The sequence below is a fragment of the Mustela nivalis genome (genome assembly GCF_964662115.1).
Source record: "Mustela nivalis genome assembly, chromosome: 3".
Classification (NCBI taxonomy): Eukaryota; Metazoa; Chordata; class Mammalia; order Carnivora; family Mustelidae; genus Mustela; species Mustela nivalis.
The window spans coordinates 155,958,840-155,978,880 of NC_139022.1; the positions used below are offsets into that span (position 1 = coordinate 155,958,840).

At 38.2% G+C, this 20,041-nt stretch overlaps 1 protein-coding gene across 1 annotated transcript in view; it reads right to left on the reverse strand.

Annotated features, from left to right (window-relative positions):
• Positions 1 to 12,728: 12,728 nt before the first annotated feature.
• CDH6 (cadherin 6) overlaps positions 12,729 to 20,041 on the reverse strand; it is a 121,199-nt gene continuing 113,886 nt past the window's right edge. Inside the window, exon 12 of the mRNA XM_082724522.1 lies at positions 12,729 to 18,797. Within this exon, the coding sequence (XP_082580648.1) occupies positions 18,307 to 18,797 (491 nt within the window). The 3' untranslated portion in view covers positions 12,729 to 18,306. The remainder of the gene's footprint in view (positions 18,798 to 20,041) is intronic.

Consider the following 20,041-nt stretch of genomic DNA (forward strand, 5'->3'; position numbering starts at 1 on the left):
TGCTGAGGGAACACTGAGGAGTAGGCAGGCCCCCCTGTGGAGCTGTCATTGCTTTGGTAATTGGTAGCTTAGGGTCTTTGTTCCACCTGTGGTGCTGTGGGCATGATCTGCCCTAGCCAGTTTCTACTCTTCAGCCGTGTTGCAGGTGGGAAGACCGGATGGACTTCCCTCTGCTGTCAGTATATTGGTGTTTGAGCACAGTGCTCAGTCTCGTGGCCATTGCCTACTGTTTCCGCTCCAAACCACCACTTTTATCAGTTTTCTTAGTAACCTTTTGTTTGGTTAACAGAAACAAAAGTAACCCTTTCACTTTCCTCACTCTATAAGTAACTCTGTAAGTAACAGAAACAAAGTGGGAGCTACCAAAAAGCAAATGTCTAAACATCAATGACTAGGAGACCCCAGTCATGCTGGGGTGGATTGCCAGGCCCCAGCCCACCAAGGCTGGGCATACGTCTCAACAGGTGTCTATAAGAACACTGTTCTATTGTCTTTGGTTAGCCTGTTTGTTTACCGAGCCAATTTATTAGCATTTTAAAGTCATTCATTTTTTTTTCTATTTCTAGTATCTAATTCACAAAAGACAATTCAAAAAATGTCAAACCAATTTTAAAAATGTAGGGTTTTATATCATGTATTTTTGATCATATGATTTATTATCATGCCTGGTTTTACAGGTATAATATGCATTCTCAAAGAAGATGAACTCTGATAATTAAGTATGCTCCTTAATTACAAGTTATTTTGATACTTGAGAAAAATATTTGATGCAGATTTGTTGGTAACATAATTTTGTTTAATCAAATGAACACTACGAAAGTTATTTTAAAAAACCACTGCTCTATTAACCCATTTAAGGTGTACTGTTTTCCTTCCAAATTTGAAAATTATAAAAAAAAAATATACAAAGATTTCTTCCATAGAAAATACAGAAAAAGTTAGCAATAAAAAATACATATAAAATTATTGTATTCCCAAATGATATTTAGTTACATCAAATGCTATTTTATACCAATGAGAAATGCTTAAATAAGTATTTTCTGTCATAATTTTTCCTTTAATTCTATGAAAGAAATTAGTAATTCAAATGATAAAGGAGGGACACTAGTGCTTTGGATTATTAGTCTCTTAAAAATTTTACTACAGTTGGGAAAAATGCTTTTTGTCAACCTTTTTTGTTTCTTCACTCTAAGCAAAATAATGCAAAGTAAAAGACTTTGAAATACTTGGAAGCATGATTCAATGTATCCAATTCTACAAATAAAAAGGTAGCCCCATTAATTTGTCCTTGGGAGTTTATTAACTCAAGCCACCTAACAAACCAGTTAGAAAAGCATCCATTATAGACAAAATAGCTAAAGGTATCAAGCAATTTTTTCTTCTAACTGGTGAGAGTGCATACAACCATTTTTAATGAACAATGCTGAGCCATTCCCAGCATGAAAATATTTAACAACTCTTTCAGGATAAACAAGAATCCTACTCTCTTTGTATTTCTGACATGGCTTTCTAAAAAACTTTGCATGGAGCAGGTGCATGACGAATGCTTTTAGAAACAATGGAATAAAGGGATGCAGAAACAAAGAGAAGTTAGTACAAGAGTTTGCTGAAAGCAAAACCCACATTAAATGTCTTGGGTGTTTGGGTTGTTGAGAGTAAACTTAGAACAAAATACTTTTTGCATGTAAAAAGTTACCCATTTCATTAACGCTCCTTTGGAAAACCATTATTTTTATCTATACCAGGGATTTTAAACATATTATTTTCTTGACCTGAATTTTCTGGCGTTGTGCCTCAATTGTTTCTCCTTGTCACTGCTCTCCCAACAATAGGCCAATAGATGTAAGTAGTAAAATTCAGACAGCAATGTTTCCTTTTCACAAAGGGCCTCAAATTCAGAAACAATATTCATCCCAAATCTTTAAAAATAATAACCAATTTTTGAAATTTCAAAAAGGTATTTTCAAAGCTGCTAGATGAGACTTTTTCTCCCCATCAGCATTGATTATGCAGCATTTTTCCATGGTCCACACTAATATCCTGAACATTCTGCATATTCAGCACCATTTTTCTCTCCATTATCATGTATTCAGAAGAGATGAGTGTTGCCTTTCAATGTACGCATAACACTTGTCCCCCAGGTATTCAACCTCTTTTCTCTTTATTAAGAAGACCAGATGCAATATTCAACATTTTTAAAAATCTAATGCCTTTTCCTGAGTCACCATCCAACATTGTACCCAGGGATTTCAAAGTCAATGTGTGTCAATGTGTGTGATAGCCCAACACTGAGAATCTTGACTATGTGGGATCATTGCAAACATGAAAAAGATGCTTTATGCACTCGCTATCTGAAAGTGAATATGAAAGCGTGTAGAATTTAAGGTACAAAAGCTTAGGAAAATATTACAGTTGTCATACTTGATTACTTTTAGACACAGCTTGATATTCCTGAAGAATAGATATTAAAGAATAACTCTTCTTCAAAGATATAAAAATTCACTCATTCAAATATTAATATTCATTGGCAGCTTACTGTATATATAACATGGCAGATACATTGATGGGCAACAAAGACATATAACATATCGTATTGACCATGCGTATCATTTCCTAGAGGGCTTTACCAATGAGGCAGAAATAAAGAGGACTGATTACGTATTGTAAATGGTGTTGAAAATTATTCTTTATGTACCACAATAACATGACCAGGCATACCTTTAATAACCTTGTCTCCCCAAAAGATACGTTATCTATTACTCACTAATAACAAAGGAGAATCTTAAAAAGACTCTTTTATGATGGAAGTAGACATAAACTAAATTTGATTGAGGATAGATAATCTGTGCACCAATGCTTTAAAAAATTTCCAAGTGAAATGAGATAAGCCTGATTTGATTATAGAGGTCATCTATTTTCTGAGATAATCATATAGATTTAAAACAAAAGCTATCAGTGTGGGGCGACATTGGGATCCCAAATTAAGAAGGGGGGATTTTGCCGTTTCTAGGAAGCTGCTCATTCTCTGAGGACCTAATGAATAGCCTTTGAAACTGAGGGAGAAAGAGTAATCAAATAGGCTGTTTCAGAGAATCATTTAAAGGTCTTTTCTCTAAAAAAACCATGATCTTCCAAACTGTGAAGTAGATTGTCAAGAGACTGAAATTTTAACACTGTTGATTATGTCACTGAATTGTTCTATAAAATACAGTATTACTATTTCCCTAAATTTTCTAGGTAGCTTACAAGTTTGATGGAAAGGTGAATGGCTTTATATCACATTACATCTACTAGGCTTTTGGAAAAGAGGAGATGGTTCAAATTTTAATCACATTAGGCTAGAGACTAGAGCAACTACAAATTCATGTTCTTGAACAACTTGGACCTTAATGCTACCTGGAAAGCTTTCTCTTTTTAGTCCTCTCTTTCCCCTATTCTCTGAAGAATCTCTAGGAGCTCCTGACCCCAAATCTGTACCCCAGACAGATGGGGTACCCCATATTATGGGGTACCTCACATCTTCGCCATCATACTCTCTCACTACTTTTTAATTTCTGGAGTGAGTTGGTGAAATTCAGGACTTCACATCCTTATCCAACAACCTGGCTAATGTCCCATCTCCACTGTAACTGCTGTATCCAAGGTCAGTTACTCCCTCTTTTTCTCTATATCCATTGGACACTTGTTAGTTCTTAATGAGTTAACCCCTGGGTAACAGTTTATGCTGTTGGCCTATCATTATTATAACCCCTTCCCTAAATTGGAAACACTGACTCCCCTGATTCCTTCCTACTTCTTGAGAAAATATTTCTCAGCCTACATAAGCAGGTTCTTTTGTTTTTGTTTATCCTTAATTGCTGGTGTTCTAATAGGTTTTTGTCTTGTCTGTCTTCCCTTCACAGTCTGCAGTACTTCCTCTGCACAATCTCATCCATTTCTACCTTGAAATTACTACCTGTATACAGCTGGCTCTCAAAGCGACATCCGTATCCCAAATTGCTTTTCTTAAACTTCAGATCTATATATTTAACTGCTGCTTGACTTCTCCTGAATGTCACATGAATACCTTAAACTTAGCATGCTTACATTGAACAGATTGTCTTCCTTCAAATCCTTTCCTTTTATGGGACCTTGTCTCTGATGGTATCACAAGCCACATACGCGCTCCGTCTGAAACGTGGGGATGGCCCACAATCCAGTCAGGCAGCAAAACCATTCTAAATCTCTCAGAGTCCATGGAGGTAAACATAAAGTCACTATTACCCCACTATTACCAGCTGTTGTCACCTCCTGTCTGAAGGACCACACTAGCCTTCTATTGCGTCTGCTTGCTTGTAGTTCCATCTGCCTTTCAAGGCTTTCTCCACCCTCGAGGTAGAGGTAGCTTTTGAAAGAAAAGCTTATTCTTCCCTTTTCTAAGTCTTATCATGGTTTCCATTAGAGAAAGGTCCAAACTCTTTGCAATGTCTTTTTCTGCTCTTTATGACCTGACCTCCACTCTCCTTGCCTTTCCGGTCTCAGTGGACTTCTCCCACGAACTGTGCTCCAATCATGCCAAACGTTTGAAGTTATCTGAAGGTACCATGGCCTCTGTCCATTTTGAGTCCTCTTATGGACTGTCCATTTCATGCGGTTGTTCTATGTCTCATAACTGACTTTTTTCCTTGTTTAGCATCATCATTATTCCTTTCAGAAGCCATGGTTTAGAGTATCCATACTCCCCATACTTTTATCGGCATTTTATTACAACTGGTTATTTATCCCTTTTCTGCTATACTATAAGCCCCAAATTGTTCATGTTCAGAGTTGTAGTCCCAAATATTTATCACAATAAATATTTATTCATATTCACTGATTGAATGAATATAGGAAAAACACATTAAAAAAAGACTTTAAAAAGATGAAAGGAAGATAAATGAGTGGCAACTTACCCGGCCGAATAGAGAAACGGAAGCCTAATTTCTAGCACCGGTGGGAATCCAATAAGAAGCAAGCAGTTTCATAATGCCCTCAGGGAAGGTCAGGAATTAGAGGTGCCAGGGACCTCTGAGTGCCAGGGTGCGGGGGCGCAGCTGAAAACAGACTGATTGTACATCTGGATCAGGAGCAGGTGGACCCCAGATCCTCTTCCTACTCTGCAAATCCAGGTGACTTTTCTTCACTGTTGTTTCCCCATCCCAGAAGAAGGCAGGAGATTTACTCTCTAGAAAAAAGTGAATCAAAGAGACTCTGCAACTCAGGAACAGCAGGTGCGGTTGAAAGCTGGGGGAAGAGCATCCCTCAAGATAGATCAAGTGCAAATCTAGATTATTAACATTGGGATCCTCCCAGTTCCTTCCCATGTAAAGCTCTCTGAATATTGGCAGCCAGGATTGGACCTCCAGGGAGGAGATTGAGTGTGCTCTCAGTGGAAAGTGGTCCATGACAAGAGTTCGTGAATGCTGACGTCTGGGTGCTCCGGTGAAACCATCAGTGTCCTTCAATGACCCTATGGTGAGACTCACCACCTGATGTCCAGAGCTTCTGATTAGCTTTTCAGGACCTCGCTCTTAAGTATGAGCAGGCAGCTAACAATCACTGGACAATTGAGGAAGATTTTTAATGTAGACAAAAAAGACCAAAGCAAACATTGAAATAAAATTGAGTAGAAAGAGATAAGCAGCAGAAAGCAGAAGAAAATGTTTTGAGAAATTATTCATGATACCAGAGAGATGGAGAGTTTCTGGACTGCTATTGCAAGCGACAGAAAACTACTGGAGAATACCTTACATGGTTGAGAGGAATTTTCAAATCCTGTCGGGAAGTTTGTGACTGAGTTATGACAGAACACTAAGCAAGTTTTAAAAAAAGAGACAATTGTGAATTTCAGGAAAAAGTTAAGTCATAGTACAGGATAGACTCCATTGTGAGCAATGTTTATGTAGGGTAAACATAAACTCCTTTTTAAAAAATATTTAATTTTTTATAAACATATAATGTATTATTAGCCCCAGGGGTAAAGGTCTGTGAATCGCCAGGTTTACACACTTAACAGCACTCACCATAGCACATACCTTGCTCAATGTCCGTAACCCAACCACCCTCTCCCTACCTTCCCCACCCCACGCGGGCAAGCCTTAGTTGGTCTTGTGAGATTAAGAGTCTCGTATGGTTTGTCTCCCTCTTAATTGCTAATTGTACTATAGCTATACTGGAAGGATGGGGAGAAGTGAACATATGTGTGTGAATGTGTGCACATGTACACATTGAGGGTGTTGTAGTAAATCTAAATTTTTATTCTCCATAGCAGGAAATCAGTAGACAACATTCAAAACTGTAAATCCAAGAAACAGTAGCATGAGTTTGAGCCACCTGAGGTTGTTACCAGCCACTTTATACCCACAAAAGTGACCATTTCTTATGATTCAGTCTAATGTGAGCAGTATTTAGAAATAAGGGAGTAAATACTAGAACTATCTGGGAAAGTTGAAGCAGATTACCTCCAGGTGAGGAAATAGGATTAAGTGGTAAGTTTTTGCTATAAGCTATCTAAAACTCTTTGGCATTTTAGGCAACATACATGTATTAATTTAATAATAATTAAAATTAATAAAAGAATGACCAGGTGGCTTACTTCCAAATTACCTAGGTGAAAAGACCCAACTCTACTTCCAGGAATGATTAGCAGTGGTAATTGATCTGATTATGCTCACCTTTTCTCCTTTAAGGATTTTTTACTTTTTAAAAAATGACTATTAGGAGAGCTTGCTCTGAAAAGACAAAAATAGCTCTTCTAATAGCTCCTTTAGAACTTTAATTGGAAATTTGGTTGTGTCTTCTTCCAATTAAGCTAATTGAAGTGGAGCTCTGATTGGGCCCTGAGAGAGGAGGCACTCCCCAGCGGAGGCTCATAGAATAACAGCTGACTTTAAGAAGAGAGAAATAGAAGCAAATGGTTGGGAAGACTGGTGAATCAACTCTGGAGGGATCTCAGTTATTTACTTATTGACTGACACATGCAGGGAAAGTAGCCAGAAAAGTTCTGGAAAAAAAGGTGGGGGAGTGGAGAGCTTCACCTGAGGTTTTAAATAGATGTGTATGAACTACTTCTGGTATTTTAACTGGAAACTTGCAGACTTTTCTAGGGAGGGCACCTGTGTTAATCCCTTTATCATTTGTTAGACAAGTATATGCTTTGCCTCCAGTAAGTAAAGGAAAATTGGAAGGCATGTGCAAGAATATTAGAACTTCCGTCTCTCCTCATCCCTTCCAGAACCTTCTATGCTAGTCAAACTGATTGACCTCCAGTTCCTCAAGCCTATATTTGCTTTTGTTACTTCAGTGGCTTCACGTTTGTTTGTCTCGAATTGCAGGGTGTGTAAAAATTGCTGGGAACTCGCTGTAAATGCAGATTCCCAAGTCCCATCTTCACTTTAGGGTATCTTTGAACACATTAGGCACAATACACACAGTACCTATTTGCTCTCAGATGAGCTATAGCCCCCAAAGCAGAAATTGTAAAAAGGGAGACTTCAAAATACCAAAGGAAAATTACAAAACAAAACAAAACAAAAACACCCAATCAAAGTCTAATGGTGTATATAGTAATACTTTGTAAACTACAACTGGATTCATTTTACCCCATAAAGTGTGGGTTCATTTTAATGTTTTATATAATGGAGATGGAGCTTCCAAAGTCTGGAATGGTCTGAGGCCAGTGGAGTACCTACAATAGCCCTCACTGTTTCTGGACTGGGATGGGGAATTTGCATTTTAGAGAAGCAGCCCGGTGACCTTGGTGTAGTTACCAGTGCTCTGATGGAGGCCCAGCTCAAGTCTTAATTCCGGAATCGATCAGCCTCTCAGCCTTTCTCACCTGAGAGTTATCATTTGAATCTTGGTGTCATTTTGTCAAATTCTTTTAAGGTAGATATATTTCTTTGGATCAAAAGGGAACCAAACAGTCTGGATTTAACATGTTTATTGTTTCCAACATAAAGTATTTGTTAAATATATATTCAATGGTGGCTTAATTTTTGTAACTTTGTGAGATTTTTCATGTAAATGTATTCACAAATCAAAAAACACTTTGTCATGATCTTCTTGATTTATGATAAAGAAAAAACATTTTGTATATAAAGTAGGTAGGAAAGTTCTCATCACGCAGATGTTGAGAAATCACTGAAGACTGCCTCAGTCTTAATATATTTTTTAATATATTTTAATACTATCAATGAATACTTTTTGTAATGCTTGAGACAGTAAAGCAAAAGAAAACAGTATTATAAATTCACATTAAATTTAAAATAATGACATTCTGAGGTAACTTTCAGCTCTTTCTGAATTTCTGCTGCAGCCATAAGTCAGGAGAGAATCAGGTGTCTTTCTTAAGCTTTTTATCCTGACCTTCTGAGAATGAGAAATAATGACAATATCAAAGAAATATTTCTGATCAATAAACTTCAGCCTCTCCATTTTGTGATAGGTGGGAGGATCAATGGGGAAGGCTAAGACAATTCCCTTGTTTGTTTGTTTGTTTTTTCTGGGTTCCATCCACTCTTCCCAGCTCCCTGAGCAGGTTGGCTTAAGCTCTGACTACCTCCTCTTCCTGTTACCCCAACCGTTTATGTGCCTCAGCCTCTTAGAATTAGCCATCATATAAGAAGGGCTTGTGGGAAAAACAACAACAACAACAACAAAAACAAAAAAAAACCCAAATGACTATAAGTTGACTTTCTGTTGCTCACAGGAATCAAGGTTCAAAACAGAAAATAGCTCAATTATAGAAGAATATGAGACATACATTACTTGTAGCTTACAAGCAAAGATTTGTAGTGCCACACAGACACCACCTCTGGGCAGTTGGATTATCTCCCAAGATGGCATCACAGAAGACACCATGTTACTGGGGAGGGTACCAGGATTTAATGGGTACTTGTGGGCAGAGCAAGGCCCCCTCCTTCCTAGCTCCTGCTTCAGTTATGGAATCTGAATTGCTTAAGGAGCAACAGGAAGTCCTCATTCCTGGCCTTCTCCCTGTCCTGTCACAGGGCACTGCTCCCCTATGGAGAGCTTACTACAATTTGATGTCCAAAATACCGATATTGTCAAGATTATTATCACATAAAGAACTATAGCTCTTGCTGTCTTGAGTGGAATTTTCCATTTCTTGGGAATACTTTTCTTTGGGAACACTTCTAATTTTACACTGGAAATCAGTTGGATAAATTGGGGTCAATAGGCACAATTTTTGTTTTTTAGGCTTTTTTTATTCTTCATAGAGCATTTGGATTGATCTTATAGATAGGAAGGGCTTTGAGGCTACAGCCATCACCAGAATCGAACCTCATCTGAATTTGTGTAAAGGAAAAAAGATTCCTCTTTCCTCCCAATAAATATTTCTCTCAAACGGATGGATTGGACTATGTATACAAAGAGGAAAATGTAGGGTTCAGTGGCAGGCTTGCAGCGCCCGGGTTGAAAAAGTGATTTGAATTCTAATTCCTGTGATGGGACCTCAGGACAGATGACCCCACTTTGTTTGTTTGTGTAATGGGAAAGTTACAGACTATTGTGCCAGGATTTTGTGAGAGTTATATTAAGTCATATATATAACAGTTATTTCTGAAGCGCTATATAACAGTAAAGCATTATTATCAGGCAGCTAAGCAAAGTTAAAAGCTTTAATAAACTTATCCTTTCCTGACTATAAGGAGACATTTTCTTACCAATGTGCAAACAAGATATATTTGCCATTAAAAGTTTAGTTTTTGAGACCAAATGGCTTAGGAAGCAATAAAGATGATCTAATATGTCAAGAGAGACATTTAAAAAAAGGAATAAGTATATTATAGACAGAAGTAGAAGACAATCTACTTCTTTTAAAGAGCCATATCTATTCATAGCATATTTAGAAAAGTATTGAATTCAGGAATATGAGACCTAGGAAAGTGATCAAAAGAATCAGGGCGTCATTCAGTACAAAATGTTTAGTCAGGCAAACTAAGATTAATAATGGGAGATTAAATCGAGGCAGTCCTTGAGAGACGTGTATGTACCAAGCAGTGAGGATAACTGCCTTTTTACCCCTGTATCCCTATCACCTTGATTTGTGCCTGGCCCATCATAGGTTTGCAAATGATTTTTGCAGAATGAATGCAGAAGTTCCAGAGTATCACTGAAGGGAGATGATTCTTCCAAGCTGAAATTCATATCTGAACTGTTCAAACAAAGAGACACATGCTTGTTGGTTCAGATTTATGAATTAAAGATTGGACTAATTATAATGGCAGGCTGAGCCTTTCAGCTTCCTTAATTATTCCCAATTTTTGACAACCTCAGGATTGGAGTGTTCTTCCCAAACGTCAGTGGTGGGTAGTCAACAAAACCTAGAATGAAAGAAAACTAGTCTTTCACCGGAGAACTTAATCTCTTAGGTTTAGGAGAGCTAATGGGTCAATATTATTCTATTGTTGATGGCCAGTGGGGCATTCCTATTACGGGTTCTAAGGCTATATCTGGGAGATCTGTGAGTCAGTTGATTAGGAATATCTGCCATGGGCATTGAGAGCGAGGATGGTAGACAAATCGCTTTGTTTTCCAGTTGAAGGTTGAATTTGTGGATGATTTCCTACTTGCTCTTTTGATAACAACCTCATGATTATTATGAGATATGGCTTATAATGATGACCGAAACTGGCAGGATTTGGGAATAATATTGCAAGATTGACAGAGACTGAACCTACAAGGGACAAATATGTATGATGTATGTCTTCCATGTAAGTGACACTCACCAGAGTGTATCACCAAATACACATGTGTTTGTCTGGCTTCTTTTCCCAGCCTCTGTCCAGTTAGTGTGGGGCCATGTGACCAAGTTCTGGCCAATGAGATGTGAGTAGAAGTGGTATAAGCCATGAATAGGCCCTGCCCTGTTAGAAATATCTTGTATGATCACCCAGCAAACTCTCCTCCCTTGCCACGTTAAACCTTGGAGGCAGTGTTCTCCAAATGGCATAGGTACAAGGAGAAAAGCTCATGACCACCCTGAGCTCCATAAGAGTGAGACAAATTTCATGGAGATTTTGGGTTTTGTATGTTTCAGCAGCTAGAGTGAATTACCCTATTACCTACTACTAATAATTGCTATAGGAAGTAGTGTGTTTTGGTGATGGGAAATGTCTTAGCCTATTTAAATATATGCAGGAACCTGCTTCCTGAACTGGGTCTTCGAGACAGCACATTGCCCTTCCTGCCTATGCTTCCATTAGGTCAGGGAAGTGTCCTAGACCCGCATAACTCTGCTTGCCTTGGGGTCATGGAGAGCTGGGGGCACAGGAGAGGGGTTTCGCTCTAGCACACCATGCATACTACTTTGCGATGGATAGATCTTTCAAAAAACACGTATTTCAATACCATCTTTCCTTCCCATGGGTTTCTGGTTCCCACCAAGTTAACTTTAAACCCCACCAAAAAAACAATGCAAATTGGCTGCTGTGGTATTAGCAACCCTCTGTGTTCCGATACGTGTGACTTTTCCAAGTGTAGTCCTCTTTTGGGAACCTCTGTTGAGGTGAGGGGCATTGCTTAAACATCCCTCTCGCTTCTTTCTTTCGCCTGCTATTCTTTTTGATTTCTTTTTTCTTTCTTTTTTTTTTTAAGATTTTATTTATTTGTCAGAGAGAGAGAGCGAGCACAGGCAGACAGAATGGCAGGCAGAGGCAGAGGGAGAAGCAGGATCCCCGCCGAGCAAGGAGCCCGATGTGGGACTCGATCCCAGGACGCTGGGATCATGACCTGAGCCGAAGGCAGCTGCTTAACCAACTGAGCCACCCAGGCGACCCTCTTTTTGATTTCTTATCTCTCTTTATCTCAGTCTTACAAATTCCTACACCTCCCACATCCTCCTCCACCTGGCAAAAACAGTTTCTCCTTCCTATGAACTCCGGCATCTCTATCTTTCTGGTGGCATCTCCCCGCCGCCACCTTCTGGGGGACACTACAGCTAGGAATTTATGGCAGCCCTTCCTCCTGGACCATGAGCTTCTGGAGAGAAGGGAAAATATATCTATTTGGCTTACTGTCGAATATTTCATGGCACACATTGATTTGCCCACTGCTGAACAAATGAGTGAATAAATGAAACATCTTCTTTGCAAAGCTATGAATTCTCTCGGTTAAAAAATTATGAAACAGTCTCTGTAGAAATAGGAGGCAGCTTCAAAGAGAACAAGCATATGAAATATTATAGCTCTGAATATGCTAAAAACATTTTATTTACTCATAGTATCAGGATGCTGGAAGGATTGTATCCTTATTTCCCTCTGGTCTGGCTCTTGCTTTTTCTTTTTCTTTTTTAAATCAGAAATCCACAGACATTTTTTTCTATGGGAGTGAAATAAAGGATGGAGATTTGGGATGGGCAAAAATATAGAGCTGTCTTTTTTTATCTAAAGCAATTACCATGAGGAAAAACAGCTTTCTTCTTAATACAGCAATTCCATAAATAACAGTAAAATTCTTGATGCCCCAGCAGTAAGAAGTCTGCAGGGCAGCACCAATGATGTATACTGCTGGCTGGGAGAAACTATTGTTTACAAGCTAATTATTGTCTAACAAGTTGGCTTTAGTTAGCTATTTGAGAGGTTCAGACAGCAGATTTGGAAGGATAAAGTGTGTATCAGCATGTACATTTTTTTTTGAAATCTCTTATTAAAAATAATAGTTCGAGAGAATTGAAAAAAAACGAGTTAGAAAAAAACAGTTTATTAAGTAATATCATATAAATAACTTGTTACAAAAATTGATTTGCAAAAGGCATATTTACTCTTTGTGAGAAATCACTTTTTAAATTGCATTCTTTTCAAATGTATACGTCTAAGAAAACAAAGGAAAAGAAAAGAAGCCATTTCAAGGAGCACGTCTTTGCCATTGGACTAGCACAAAGGGCCCGGCCACACTGAGCTGTAAGGTAATTGTCTTACCTCTCCTTCGAATACAGGAAACTTTCTCATGTGAACTGTGAAGTTACGAAAATCTCCCCGACTAGAAATGTTGATGAGAGCTGAGCAGTGGTTGTTTCTATCAGGTGTTCTCATCGCCAGAGATACGGGCGAGAGTGAGAAAAACCCTGTGACTGAGCGTTACAGCCAGAAATCTCCCAGGGTGGCATCAGCTTCAATTTATACTTGCGGGTATTTTTAATTAAAAACGATCAATACCAAAAAGCTTTTATTTTCTGGGTTTAAAATCACAAATCACAGTAGGAGAATGCCAAATTGCCTTAGCGTGATACTGCTGAAGACGCACGTAGCATTTATTATAAGGCCTATTCTTAACGCAGTTTACTTTCAAAGCCATGAAAAGAATCACAAACAAAACAATACGGTGGTTTTGAAGCGTTCCTCCATTTCTTCGGAGCAGATCGGTTGGTTTGCTACACAGCATTCTCCCTGAACGCCTTAGCAGTTCTATACATTTGATTCCTTAATAAACGCTAAACTAATAGATCATAGAAAACTAAAAGCTTATAGAAGGTGCCTCTAGACATATTTACATAAATAACAGAGTCTCGCAAGAAAAACCAGGATCTCATTATAGTGGAATGCTTTTTCCACAACGCTGGGTCCATGCCTCATTTGTCAAATTAACCCCATTTGAAGAGAAATCTGAGTTTGTGGTCCATGGGTTTAAAAAAAAAAATGGAATTAAGCAACTTGTAAAAGCTCTTTTGAAATTAATCTAATAACCCAGTGGCTCTCAGGCTAAGTGCCTCGGTCCTGTCTGAAATACAGTGGGTAATAGGCTTTGTTTCCATTTGACCTCCTTTTGGCACTTTCATCTGCTGGCTTTGTCGGGCTTACGTTCCCCCCAAATTAAAAAATGAAAATGCATCATAAATAAGGTATTACAAAATGGGGAGTAGATTAAAGATTGTCTCAGCAATGCTTAAATTAAATTGACGATGCAGAGACCATAAACTTCTGGCTTTAAAAATGAGCTATCTCTTTATTAACTTTTAACAAGTGTGTGAGTCAATGTATTTCCTTTCTAAGAAGGTATTCCTCTGCACACTAAATAGCGTCAGGGTCTGATGTTTTTTTGGTTGAGAACTTCCCCTTTAGAAAACTATTCCATAGATGCCAAAGGGAGATTAAAAATGCTGCAAGCGTAATAGTCACTGAACTTTTAAGGAGACCATACTGTAATTCTGTATTCTCTGGAAAAGAAAGCTACTTGTCAGATCTTGGGAAATAGTTCATCTTCTTGAAGATCCATACACTAAATCTTAATCTTTCCACTCTTGTAATTGAGGGGGCTGGGTTTTAGTGTTACATGTAAATGCTTGACTGTTTAATCCCCTGGCACAGTTCAAAATAGATTTCATGTAGGTGAAATCATAAAAAATAAAATGACACTAAAATGATCCATTTTAGAGGACACCTTTCAAAATAGTGGCAGGGGCGGGGGTGTGGTCATGACTTTCTAGAGCGTTCTTCCAAAGTAATTATATTGCTTTAAAAGTAGTGGCTAGGGTAAGAGAATTGATTTGGTAGTTTGGTTCCTGGGGAAAATGAATTTAGGTGTGCCTGATTTAAATACTTAGTTTGTGCCCAAGAATCAACTCTGTTCTTCCCCTCAGCTGCATAATTTTATGGTCCTCAAGTATGTAGAATTGAGGAATTCTTAATTCATAGTTTGTACATACATAGTTATACATTATTATCTCTGATGAAACAAATACCCATTTGAAGGCAAAGCATTTGATGGGAAGTATTGCTCAGCAAATCAGGACATCTAATATTCATGTACTTAGAAATGAAAGTAATGGAAACTTTCTAAAGTTAATTTGGATTTGTAAGATTCAGATGTTTCTAAGATAGAGATTCAACTTTTAAGAGAGTTTTGTACAATTGTTTTTGGAGTTCAAAATGAACAACTAAGCCAGAAATTTTTTTTTTTAATGAGTTAAAATTGAATTGCCAGGTTTTGTTTCATTTGAAAAAGGAGTCCATTTGTATCTGAAACTTCCTTTATGCAACTAAACTGTAAAGCTAAGAAAACTCTGTAAAAAATAAAAAAAACATTTCTCTGTTGTGCCCAGAGTAGGCCCTGCCTTATGGTTCCATGGAACCATATTTTCTTTTCTCCCATTTGATTTCATTTTTTATTTGGAAACAAACAAAAATTAAGCCTTTCAGCAGAAAGTAGCTAGGAAGTGAAAGGATTGTAAACTTATATACGATAGTTTTAACATTTGAAAAATCCCATCTTATTTTAGGGAACAACTTAGTGGCTTGAAGAAACTCTCTCCTTTGAATGGAGGGGAGAAAACTTTCAGAAGGGCCTCAGAGTCCTTGAAGCAACCCACAAAAGTGATCTGCTTATAATTAAGGAGTTTTAGTTTCACAGTGACTAAGCCAAATATTAAATTTTACCTCTTCCCATTTTCCTTCCATCCTTCCCGCCATTAACATCTAATCTCAGGACAGAGACTTTGTGAAAACTGAGCCGAAAACTTAATTTTTTTCCCCAGTAATCATTCATGTTGGCTAGGGTCCTTGATGCCATATCTTGGTGGGAAGGAAGTGAGACCACATGGCATTATGGAAATACGGTTCTCGTTATTTCCATGACATCAGAGAGTATTAATGGTAGTAAATTAATTGTAGTAAAATACTTACAGGACCCTAGTACTAAATATTCAGCTCTAGTCTTAAAGTATCCAATTTCTTAGGAATTCAATTCATCATCAGGTTTTGTGGTAAGAGATTAAGCAGTTATTTCAATATTTAGTAATATTAACTTGTTCTCGGCTCACTGTACCATCTTTGAGGTGGGACAATATACCCTGCCAATTATATCTCAAATATTCCTCTACAGAACTACTTACTTTCACTTACGAGGAGAGAAAAACCTTAGCCTTAAACATTAAAAGTTGCTAGTGTCGACCCTCAGACATACCAATTAACCCAAAAGTTCAAAAGGAAGACTTCTGATGATATCTTTCTTTTTATAGGACTATCTTTCTTGATACAATTTATTACATGACATGAAACATAAGGACAGAGAGCTCTTTAATTTTACAGTAAGTTATGTGATTAAGGTGGTGTTCTATTGCTATAAATAACTAGTTCTTACCAATTAACTTTACTAAGCTATCTTTTTTCAACATTTAACTGTGACTATGATATTCATTATAGTGAAACCCTCCTGTAGAATTTTGTTTGCATTCGTGTGTGCGTGTGTGTGTGTGTGTGTGTGTGTGAAGAACTAACAAAAGAAAACCCTGAAAACATGAAATACTTGTTAGTACACAGGGAAGCCCATTACAAAATAGGAAACCATTCAGGAAACACAAGGTAGAATATGGATATAAAACTTTTTCACTCTAATTGGGTAACCCAAAGACTACATTTCTCTTATTTTAAAGGTGCCGTCTTTACTTCCTGGGTTAATAACACCTATTTAAAACTTAACTGTATGTTTCCAAATAGAAAGTATGTACTGATACGACAGTATCCCCAAATAGAAATAACATTAAGATTATCTGTAGAAAATTAACATTAATTGAAAATAAATCCCTAAGACTAATACTTGAAGTCAGCATATTCTTAAGTACATAATATATATTTATATATATATGTATATATATACACACACAGAGCCTGGGTTTGCTTTTTTTTTTTTTAAGTTTTCAAAACAACGATGTTTTCATTACAGTACTTTGGAAATTTCTGATGACTGCACAATGTAAGATTCTAATGATACAAATCATTAGAACCGCCATATGAAATAAATGATTTGAACCTGCCAAAAGGATTAGTTCAGTTCAGTTGGGTCTTCTGGATAATAACTATGATGCTAATTGCATAATTAGAGAAATAATAGATTGGATGGATTGTACATTACTTTTCTGTTGTAGTTTGAGACCATTACTTTATCATTAGTTCAAAGACAAGGATGGCATGGTTGCCATAGCAACAAAGTTAAAAACAATGAAAAAATATTAATGCTCTTGAAAGTCAACTATCATTTTAATACAATCTTAAACACTCTTATTGAAGGGAATCAAAATTTTCCCTTTGGAAGCATCTTCCAAACATGTACTATGTAGTTTTTTACTATGACCTCAACAATATGTCTATATCTATCATGTCATATAAATATATAGATGTTTCCAGATGTGAAGGACAGGGTTTCAAGTTCAAGTGTAGCTGGCTCTCATTTCCCCATTAAACTCTGAGGGCGGGGTTTGAGTTTTATTTAATCTATGTTTACTAATGCAACTTAATTGTGTACGAAGTATCTGAAGAATATGAATTATTGTACTTCACGCTGCTACTTTCAAGTATATTAGAATAATACTGACAACAACTACAGACAAGGAGTTAAAATTTGTCTCAGAAAAGTTCCTTCAAGAATTTTAAACAGTTAGACTTATTTGTAATTAGCCTACCGATGGTTGAAATAATTTTAAGTGATCTGTGGTACTTTTGATGGCCCGAACTTTAAAATATGTTAAGTATTTCCTTTGTTAACATCATTAGCTACTTTCCCTTTCTCTTTATATGGCACAAGGGCAAACTTTTGCAGGTTTAATATATAACAGATTATGAGTTAGTGGCAAGGAATGAGGTATTACTACATTTTGTTTGTTTGTTGTTTTTGAACGTTACCATTTAATTTGCTTCTAGTCCAAAAGAGGAACACGAATCTTAAAACATTGGTGGATTTGATGTTTTGAATCGTTATCGGTGCCAGATAAAGTTCTTAAAGAACGAAGAGGACGGGCAAATACCATTTTGAATTCTTCGCGACACACCCATATAGATAGTTCATTATCTCCTCGGGAGCTGATATACCAGGACCAACCTCACAGTGGTGCCTCCCTCCTTTCCCCTACTAAAACTGTATTATTATTTTTTTTAATCATTAAAGCACAGTCCGTCATCCCATTAACTTGTGAAATGCACAGCCAGAGCAGCCAGCTGACCTGAGTCAATGGCGGGGAAGCTGAGCAGGTTCCCGACTTGCCCTAAGAGAGCGAGGGGACAACTCCGCTCCCGGCGCTCTCCTCCAGCACCGGGCCCCTGCGGCGGACTGACGGGGTTAACTGGATGCGCTAAAAAATAAACATTTGCCTCTTGGAAGCTCATAAAAGTGTACTAGAAAAAAGTCTCTAACGTTGGATCCACGCGGACTGCAGCCATCGGCGTCTGGAACGGGTAGAACAGAGAACCCTTCCCGGAGCGGCGGGTACAGCAGAAAGAAAGAGCCACCGCGCCGGGTTTCGGTGTCGTACTGGAAAATGAAAAAGGCAACGCGTTAGGAGTCTTTGTCACTGTCCACGCCTCCGTACATGTCCGCGAGCTTTTTGAACCGGGGCCCCCAGTCGCTAAGGTAGTCGTAGTCTTGGTCTCCGTCCGTGGTCACCGACTCCAGCGAGCTCAGCGAATCGGCCACCGAGCCGGTGCCCTCGTAGGCGTAGGTGGCCAAGGAGTCGTAGGGCGGCGCGGTGGGGTCCGTGTCGTTCTCCTTCAACCTTTGGTTAATGAAATCCCGGACGTCGGTGTTGTCGCGAGCTGCTGGAGTCCGTCGGGGTACAAAAAGGGCCTCGGGCACGATGTCCCTGCGTAATTTGCTGTCCTCTATGGCTTCGGGGTTCCGCAGGGTGCCGATATCAAAGGCCTGGGTGTCCTCCTCTCCGCCGCCCTCGTCGTTGTAACTGACAATGTTGTCTCTGATGTCCTCTTTGGATATGATCAAAGGTTCTTTCTTCCGCTGCCGCCTCAAAGCTGCAAACAGCACCACTGTCACTGGAAGCAGAAACAAAGCAGAACGGGGAAGGGAAAGTTAATTCGCCGCCCAATTAATGTCAGCAAGAAACACTGTGCTCCAACGTGAAGTTTGAAAACTTCTCGGAAACTGCAGACTCCACTTTTATTGCTTTGAGGCTGGGCTGGCCTCCACGCATGATCAAACCAAACATCCCCCCCGCCCCCAATATTTACTCCCCAAACGGAGTAAATATTTGAAAGAGAGTTACGATTTAAGTAGAGGATAAAACACCTTCATATTTTGCCAGTAGTTCCCTTTTGCTTTGAAACGGCAAGCTAGTTTTCAAGGTAAGGAAAAAATAAAAAAATAATATAAAAAAGCTCAAACAGCGAGAGTGTGGCAATCAGAGTGCAAATTATGCTGAACACCTAAAATGCTCTGAAACTGCTTATAAGCACAAGGCTGGCACCTTCGGGATGTGTTGAAGCTTTGCATAACTCCGCAGCTAAAATAACTTTTGCACTATGCCTTCTTCTTCTTCTTCTTCTTCTTCTTTTTGTCCCTGAGAGAAGTGTAAAATTAGTTTAAAACCCAAAGCAGAGATGTGAATGTCTGCATACCTTTCTACATAGAAGGAGTAGGATTACAGATAATACCTGGAGAGACCCAGATACAATTCACAAAACCATTCTGGACTTCAGCTCCTTTGAGAGGGGTTAGGTTATAAGACACGCACCAGCTTATTTCTGTTTGAGCTAAACAAAATAAACACATTTAAGAGGGAACTTGAAAAAAAAATCTTTCAAAGGTTCATAGTTCGTAAGTTTGTTGCCTGGAATGTTCATTCTTTGGATTTTTCCTCCTAACTCAAATGAGAGGCAAAGGAAGACTTGTGTTTAAATAGCTCCTGATGTTTCTTCACAGCTGGCTGGGTCGAACACAGCTGGCTACCCGTAGAGAGACATATCTATGAATGGACACACGCGTGGGAAAATAAAAACACAGAGATAGCTTAGAGAAGAAACCGCCATCCGGAGCAGAAAATGCGCTGTTAAACTGGGTTTGTCTAGGGGTGTTTACTATAGGAAGTACTAGTAATGTGTGTGTATTTTCTCATCCATAATGTTGTCCAGATTTTAGGAGCCATAAAAAATTGAAATATTGTAGTAAGAATTACAGAATAGTAACTTTGGGTATCTAAGTATATATACCTATATAATGAGGGATATATGCATACCCAGATATCTTATTTTATAATTTTGGATGTTAATAGTATTGATAA